An 8,370-nucleotide genomic window follows, 5' to 3' on the forward strand; every position below is an offset into this window, starting at 1 on the left:
AATGAGTGGAACAGCTTGCCTCCAGAAGTTGTGAATGCTCCAACACTAGAAGTTTTTAAAATGTTGGATAACCATCTGTCTAAAGTGGCATAGAATTTCTTGCCTAGGCTGAAAGTTGGACTAGAAGACCTCCAAGGTCTCTTCCAACTCTGTTATTTTATTCTATAGTTATACAATGTTGAAAAGTGGAAGAAATTATTTGTAACCAATATACATTCCAAAAAAAAAGGATAAATTCTTGGATCTATTCAATGAAGACCTCTACAAAACATAAACCACATAATTACACAATATACCTTAAATCACAGCAGTAATCAGTATCTAACAGACCTTGCTTGATGAGCATAGAAACTAAGCTAAGTTTGGCTTAGTAGTTATTTACTGGAATAATGGAAAATCTGAAGGCTGTAGGAACTTGAAAAAACTTCCACAAAGAAAACATAGGATAAACTGTTCCATTGCCAAAGTAATGCAACAACAATAGCCTTTAGAATTATATGATACTTCAAGTACTTTATCTTCTCTAAGCGGTTCATAGAATCAGCATATTGCCTCATTATATCAACCTCGGAAGGATGGAAGGCTGAGTCAACCTTGAGTCTCGTGAGATTTCAATGCCCAAATTAAAGGCAGATGGCAGTCAGTAGAAGTACCATGAAGTACTGCATTCTAATCTCTTCATCACTGCAGCTTATTATGGATAGATAAATACATATATTCTTGGATGCATCATACCTGTATTGATAGATGCATTCAGCAGAATATGAGCTTGATTCAACAAGAGTTTTATGTCTTATTCACAACACAGATAATGAGTGGGAGCTCTTTAAATCTGTCGCATTTTCCTTTCCTTGTTTCTTTTCACTGACATCATTCAGAAGGCTTCCCAATAAACCTGATACAAAGTGGGAGCTTTGTAGACAATAAATATCAATGCACAGTCTTGGAAAATGCAAAGCATTCTCTTCTTTATGAACAGATCCGGCCACTTTCTCTGTGTAATAACTATTGTCCTTTGGGTTATGCTAAGACCAAAATAGAAGGGAGGCCCTTTTGTTGTTATAAGTGTCTTCGCTGTCCAGAAGGGAAGATTTCCAATCTCAAAGGTGAGTGATGAAAGACATGCGATTCCGTTTCCAAATATACTGATACTGGTTGCTGTAGATATTTATTTCTAGATATTCTTTTTCATAATTTATAGATGTGGTGTAAGTGTAAGTTGTGCAGGGGTGGGTTCTGCCAGCATTACTGCTGGTTCAGTGCGTGCACCTGTGCAGTTGCCTTTAAATAGTTCTGCACAAGTGCATGACATTGAAAATGTGAAAAAAAAAAATATGTCGTGGATACAGTGGAACTGGTTCGGGGGCGTGACGAGCATGCTGCCCCTACCCAATTGCAACCTAGTCACCATTTCAACTACACGTTCCATCAAACCGGTATGAACCAGTAGGAACCCATCCTTGCAGTGATGGGATGTTGTGATATTTGATATCCAGGATGTATACAGACTGAAATCAAATCCATAATAACTGCTTCACAATACACAAGAGCATCAACCCATCTGCAACATTTTAAAGCTATCCTGTCTTCCCAGAAAAAAGGAATGTGTTCAGATGATGCAGAGGGGAAACCATAAACCACTTATGGATATAAAATTCTATCCTCCCCTCTATCCTATTTGACATTTCTAAGTGGAAATATACAATGTAAATGATTATTGAACATAATGGCACAATGTAAACAGAAATATTTATGGAAGTCCTTCCTTTCTTTACCATGGCAGAAGCATGATTGGTTAAAAAAGGAGTACACTTTTAGAATTTACTCCCCTCCCATACAAAGAGAAATTGGAAAAAATGTACTCTAACATCAACCATAACACAATAAAACCAACCAGTCAAGAATGTTAAAATATTCATGACTGGGAGATACATTGTAACAAGGTCAGCCAATGAATAGGCATAGCAAGGAACTCAGCCAATAGGAGCTGAAACAGATTGGGCATGGTTTAGTCTGCAGCTTCTGAGTCTCCACAGAGAATTGGAACATAAACTTAATAAAGAGGTCTTTCTGGGCTTGTCTGCTCTGAATTCTGAAATGAAACTTAACTGTTTTCTCCTCCTTGTGTTCTCCTTCTAATTTCTACCACTTTGAAAACATCTTCTATTAATATTGTGCATTTATTCATCAGTTATGTATATAAAGAAGTTAATGGATCCAGCTGAATCAGTTATCTGTGTGTGCTTTCTGGATCTGATTTTTCTGCAACAAACTCTGACAAAGAGATATGCTGCACCACCACCACTACTATGGTAGAGCAGCATTAGGTGCAAGGAACACGAACAACATTGAGTCTTAATCAGAGCAGTATATTTATTAATAAAGGAGAATATTTGTACCTCAGTGTTGAAATGAGGGAGCCTTGGTGCTTGCTTGTTTTCTTGCAGACATTTCATTACCCAAACTAGGTGACATTATCAGTGGGAGTAAGGAGTGCTGTATTAGGTTGAATGGTCAGGGACATTTTGATAAAGTTGCATGCATATGAAGAAGAAGAAAGAATTTCACTGATTGACAGGGAAAGCTATTACAATATAGATTGACAGCAAACAGCACTCCTTACCAGCACTGATGATGTTGCCTAATTTGAGTAATGACTTGTCTTCAAGAAAGCAAGGAAGCTCATAGGGCACCAAGGACCCTTCAGTATATTTATTGCTACTTGCCTATTTACAAGAATCTCGCCAGACTTGCACTCACTACAGAATGACCAGATTAGCTTAATTTAAAAGACATACTCATATGCATATTAGTTTCTTTACAAGCAATTACAGGCTCAGGACATCAAACTGAAAGAACAAAACTTTATGGTCTACTCACAGCACATCATTCAGATTCTTCCAGCTGAATTCAAGAATAATCCTGTTGTAACCTGAATCTTTTCTTGTAGATATGGATGATTGTTTCCCATGTCCAGAGGATCAGTATCCAAACGAGGAGCAGAATTCATGCCTTCCAAAAATTTTAACCTACCTAACATATGAAGAATCACTGGGGACCATCTTAACCATTTGTTCTCTTTCATTTTCTTTTACTGTATTGTTGGTTTGGGGTATTTTCATTAAGTACCAGGATACCCCTATTGTCAAGGCCAACAACAGAAACCTCACCTATGTCCTTCTCATGTCTCTCCTGCTTTCGTTTCTTTGTGCTTTACTATTTATTGGCAAACCTCATAAAGTGACATGTCTCCTTCGACAAGGTGCTTTTGGTATCATTTTTACTGTAGCTGTATCATGTGTGTTAGCAAAAACTATTGTGGTGATTTTAGCTTTCATGGCCACCCAACCAAAGTCTACAATGAGGAAGTGGGTGGGGAAAAGGTTGGGCATTTCCATTGTATTTTTCTGCTCTTTCATTCAAGTAGTTCTTTGTACTGTCTGGCTGTTGACTTTTCCGCCATTCCCTGATTTTAACATGCACTTAATGGCCAAAGAAATTATTCTGGAATGTAATGAAAACTCCTTTGTCATGTTCTACAGTGTCTTGGGCTTTATGTTCCTCTTAGCCCTTGTCAGCTTTACTGTAGCTTTCTTTGCCAGGAAATTACCAGATTCTTTCAATGAAGCCAAATTTATCACCTTCAGCATGTTGATTTTCTGCAGTGTTTGGCTCTCCTTTGTTCCTAGTTATCTGACCACGGGAGGAAAACATATGGTGACTGTAGAGATCTTCTCCATTATAACATCCAGTGGAGGACTTCTTGTATGCATCTTCTTCCCTAAATGCTATATTATCATACTGAAGCCTAAATTGAATAGCAAGCAACATCTAAGACAAAGGAATAATTGAACAACTGTATTAAAACTCTGTTTTTTATAATTTAGCCATACAAAAACAGTAAAGCTCAACTGTGAAGATATATAAACCCTTTCCATCAGTTGCTATTCTGTTTTACCTGAGGAAAAATAATCATCTTAGTGGAACCTATATTTCTTCTTTTGGGGGTAAATGTACTGTCTTAAAGTCTACATTTTCCTTATCCTTAATTTCCTTCTTCTAAGAAAGTTTTACAATTCTTAACCACTCTTATCAGCATGTAATATAGTTTTCTTCCTCTGTGAGAAAACCTTTTTCTTGAAAGGGTTAGTATTAGCATAATTAGCATTCTATTTTCAGCAAAGGGAATTATTAGATGTTCTTCTGTTTTTCAATTAATAAAAAGCGGAAAGGATTGCTTTTTCTTGATCTTGGCTAGAGTAAACCTGGAATCGGAGGTGTGTCGTGACTGGAAGCCATCAGTTACAGTGGGCCTCAAGCCAGCCACACATTCTACTATGAGAAACTGGAAGGGTGGATTATATGGAGGCTGGGAGGTATGCAGTCAAAATAACATTCTTTCTATGAATCAAGGTCAACTTGTCCCTGCACCTGGACTGACATGATTGGAGGAATCTTCCTCTGGACAGTGACTGATTGTACCAGATAATGGACATATGGGTGCTGTGGTAAGGTCTTGAACTTTCAACTGGGTGGGGAAAACCTGGAAGCCTACATATTCAGGTTTTCCCAGATTTGCTAATATGGCTTATTTAATAAATTGGAACTTTGAGGAACCTCTAGCCTCAGATTCTTATTTGATTGAGGATGCTATTTGGAACTCTGACAAGGTGATGTCAGAGTCCACATACGATGCTAAAGAAGCCAAAAGATTTCAGGACTTTTATTTTGCTGTCTTTTCATATTCTGAGACAAATAGCAAGGGCAATTGCTAGAATATTATTGATTATATTTAAAAATTAACCTATGTAGAATGAATGGAATATACAATGAAAACTCATTTGGTCTTCTGCTGATCAAAAAATGCCAAAATGTGACAGTGCTGTATTTTCAAATGACTAACAGGAGAAAACAACTCCCTACAAGAATCTCCTAGACCAGTGGTAATCAACCTGGTCCCTACCACCCACTAGTGGGTGTTCCAGCTTTCATGGTGAGCAGTAGGGGTTTTGTCTGATACTGAAGCACTTTCCTTTTTTTTAAATTTAATTGGCTTTTTTAAAAAAAATCATAGCATTATTTAAAAACATTTTCATTATGTTTTCATAAAATCATTACTGTGGAACCGATGGGCGGTTAGAAAATTTTACTACTAACAGAGATACAAAAGTGGGCGGTAGGTATAAAAAGGTTGACTACCCCTGTCCTAGACCCATGATTGTGAATCTATAGCATGGATGCCACAGGTGGCACACAGAGCCCTTTCTGCGGGTATGCACATCATTGCCCAATTCAGCTCTACTGCACATGAATGTGTGCCTCCCACTGCCAGCTGATTTTTAGGTCTCTGCCACATATGTGGGAGACATGTGCGCATGTGCAGGAGCCAGGGGGTCATGTGTGCATGTATAAGGGTGGTCGGAGCATGGGGTGTTTGGCACTCCTGCTGCTCCCTGCTTTTGGCTTCAGGGGGCTTCAAGAAAGCCTGCTAGGCTGAAAAAGGCAGGTCAAACACATGGATAGGGGGTCACACGCATGCACAGGGATAGTGCAGGGGTTCATGCGAACATGTCCAGGGGGTGGGGTGCATTGCATTATTGGTTCGGGGATGCATGTGAATTACACTTGTGATTTCAGCATGCAAGGAGGAAAAGAATTGCTATCACTTTCCTAGACTATCCTGATTACAAAATGAACTTTTTCACTTGTGGAAGACCATGGAGTCTTCTCCCTTTGACCTGCGTTAATGTCCTGCCCTCTGTAATGTCAGAAAGGAAATATAATACAGCTTTTGCAGAGCAAAGTTCTCTGGTGATTTGAAACAACGAAAAATTCCAGCCGATATGTTATTTTGATGTCCTTTTTTTTTTTTTTGCAAACTTTCTAACTCCATTTTTTGAGAGAAATTCCCTGTTTTCTCTTTCATACACACACATACATACACACACATAGATGCCTGCATACAAATATATATGATTTATTTTTGAAAGAATAAACATATTAAGAAGGTGATGTTAGCCAGGGGAGGAATTAAAAACAACACTATTGGGGAGATATTGCTGCAAAATGAATAACTGCTGAGATCAGAAGCCACCGATCTCAGCAGGGGTGGATGTGAACAGCCTGGCTTCAATGGGGTTTGTCCTAGGGCAGTGATAGCTAACCTTTTTCTAAATGTGGGCCAAAATTGTGTGTGCCTCCCATGCATGCACGACCCCCACGTGGTGGAGAATTTCACCCTCTCCAGGCTCTGAAGGCTTTCCAGAAGGAGGTCTATTTTTCCCCTCCCCACACTTCAGGAAAGCCTTAGGAGCCTGGGGAGAGTGAAAAACAGCCCAATGGCTGAACCAGAAGTTGGGTAAAAACTTCCGGTTGGCCCATTGAACATGTTTTATGCCCTCCACAGGCTACGGAGTCTTACCTGAAGCCTGGGCAGGGTGGCTGAAGGCTGCCATACCAGCAAATATGGCTCTGCATGCCACCTGTGGCACGCATTCCATAGGTTTGCCATCAGTCTCCTAGAGATTGACAAAACAACTGAGAGGTGTGTTTTCTTGTTTTAAGGAAGGAAAGAGGCTCCTGAAATCAGTGTTTGCTCACTGTATGAAATCTACTTCTTTGTACTGTCTGGCTGCTGACTTTTCCTCCAGTCCCAGTTTTAAACATAAACTTGTTCTGGAATGTAATGAAAACTTCTTTGTCATGTTCTACTGTTCTTGGGCTTCATGTTCCTCTTAGCTTTACTAGTCAGCTTTACTGTAGCTTTCTTTGCCAGGAAATTACCAAACTCTTTTAACGAAGCCAAATTTATCACCTTCAGCATGTTGATATTCTGTAGTGTTTGGCTCTCCTTTATTCCTTGCTATCTGACTACAGGGGGCAAACATATGATGGCTGTGGAGATCTTCTCCATTATAACATCCAGCAGAGGACTTCTTGTATGCATCTTCTTCCCTAAATGCCTTATCATCATACTGAAGCCTGAATTGAATAGCAAGCAATATCTAAGACAAATAAACTATTGAACAACTCTATTAAAAGCTCTGTTTTTAATTTAGCCATACAAAAGCAGTAAGACCCGAATGTGAAGATATATAAACCTTTCCCATCTATTAGTTGCAATTGCTGTTTTACCTGAGAAACAATAATCAACTTAACTAAGCCTATACTTCCTGTTTGGGAGTAAATATACTGTCTTAAAGCCTATATTTTCTTTAGCCTTAATTTCCTTCTTTTAAGAATGTTTTAAAATTCTTAACAACTCTCTTATCAGCATGTTGTATAGTTTTCTTTGAAAACTTACTTCTTGAAAGGGTTGCTATTAGCATTTCTCTAAATTCTGTTTTCAGCAAAGGGATTTATCAGATGTCCTTCTATTTTTCAATTAATGAAAAGTGGAAAGGATTGCTTTTTCTTGGTCCTGGCTTGTGTAAACCTAGAATAGGAGGTGTGTCAGGTTTGGAAGCCATCTTTTACAGCGGGCCTCAAGCCTGCCACATATTCTACAATGGAAAACTGGGAGAGAGGTTGTGTGGATCATAGGAGACAAAATAACATTCTTTCTAAGTGAATCTAGGTCAACTTGTCTCTGCACCTGGAGTGGCATGATTGGGAGGTATCTTCCTCTGGACAATGACTGATTGGACCATGTGATGGACATGTGGGTGCTGGGGTAGGGGGCTGGGTATTGAAGGTAGCGGTGGTGAGACCCCTCCTGAAGAAGCCATCACTGGACCAAGCCAGTTTGAACAACTACCGTCCAGTCTCCAACGTCCCCTTCATTGGGAAGGTTGTTGAGAAAGTGGTGGCCTCGCAACTTCGGTGGTGCTTGGATGAAGCCGATTATCTAGACTCCTTTCAGTCTGGTTTCAGGCCTGGCTACAGCACGGAAACCGCTTTGGTCGCACTGACCGATGATCTCTGGAGAGCCAGGGATGGAGGTCATTCCTCCATCCTAGTGCTCCTTGACCTCTCAGCGGTCTTCGATACCATCGACCATGGTATCCTTCTGCTATGACTGCGAGAGGTGGGGGTGGGAGGCACCATTTTTTGGTGGTTCTCCTCCTACCTCTCGGACAGGTCGCAGTCGGTGTTAGTTGGGGAGGAGAGGTCGACCCCTAGGTCCCTGAAATATGGGGTTCCTCAGGGTTTGGTCCTGTCCCCCCTGCTATTTAATATCTACATGAAGCCACTGGGTGAGATCATTTGACGGCACGGGATAAAACACCATCAATATGCGGACGATACACAGTTGTATCTGTCCGCTCCGTGCCAACTCAGTGAAGCGGTTGACATGATTTGCCAGTGCCTGGAGGCTGTTAGGGTCTGGATGGGGATTAACAAGCTTGTACTCAATCCAGACAAGACCGA

General features: G+C 40.1%; 1 protein-coding gene across 1 annotated transcript; it reads left to right on the forward strand.

The window, feature by feature from the left end:
- Positions 1-1,002: 1,002 nt before the first annotated feature.
- Positions 1,003-4,209, forward strand: LOC148046551 (vomeronasal type-2 receptor 26-like). The gene is made up of 2 exons (XM_087712053.1): positions 1,003-1,106; positions 2,951-4,209. The coding sequence occupies exon 2, from the start codon at positions 2,953-2,955 to the stop codon at positions 3,850-3,852; it is 900 nt and encodes a 299-aa protein (XP_087568179.1). The 5' UTR covers positions 1,003-1,106; positions 2,951-2,952; the 3' UTR covers positions 3,853-4,209.
- Positions 4,210-8,370: the final 4,161 nt, after the last annotated feature.

This window comes from Thamnophis sirtalis, unplaced genomic scaffold (genome assembly GCF_051295495.1).
Source record: "Thamnophis sirtalis isolate CommonGarterSnake01/CBP01778 unplaced genomic scaffold, rThaSir2_p1.2 scaffold_4, whole genome shotgun sequence".
Lineage (NCBI taxonomy): Eukaryota > Metazoa > Chordata > Lepidosauria > Squamata > Natricidae > Thamnophis > Thamnophis sirtalis.

Bases quoted from the DNA above. Each gene is read 5' to 3' on its own strand.
- LOC148046551 (XM_087712053.1), top strand. From the start codon at position 2,953: ATGGATGATTGTTTCCCATGTCCAGAGGATCAGTATCCAAACGAGGAG.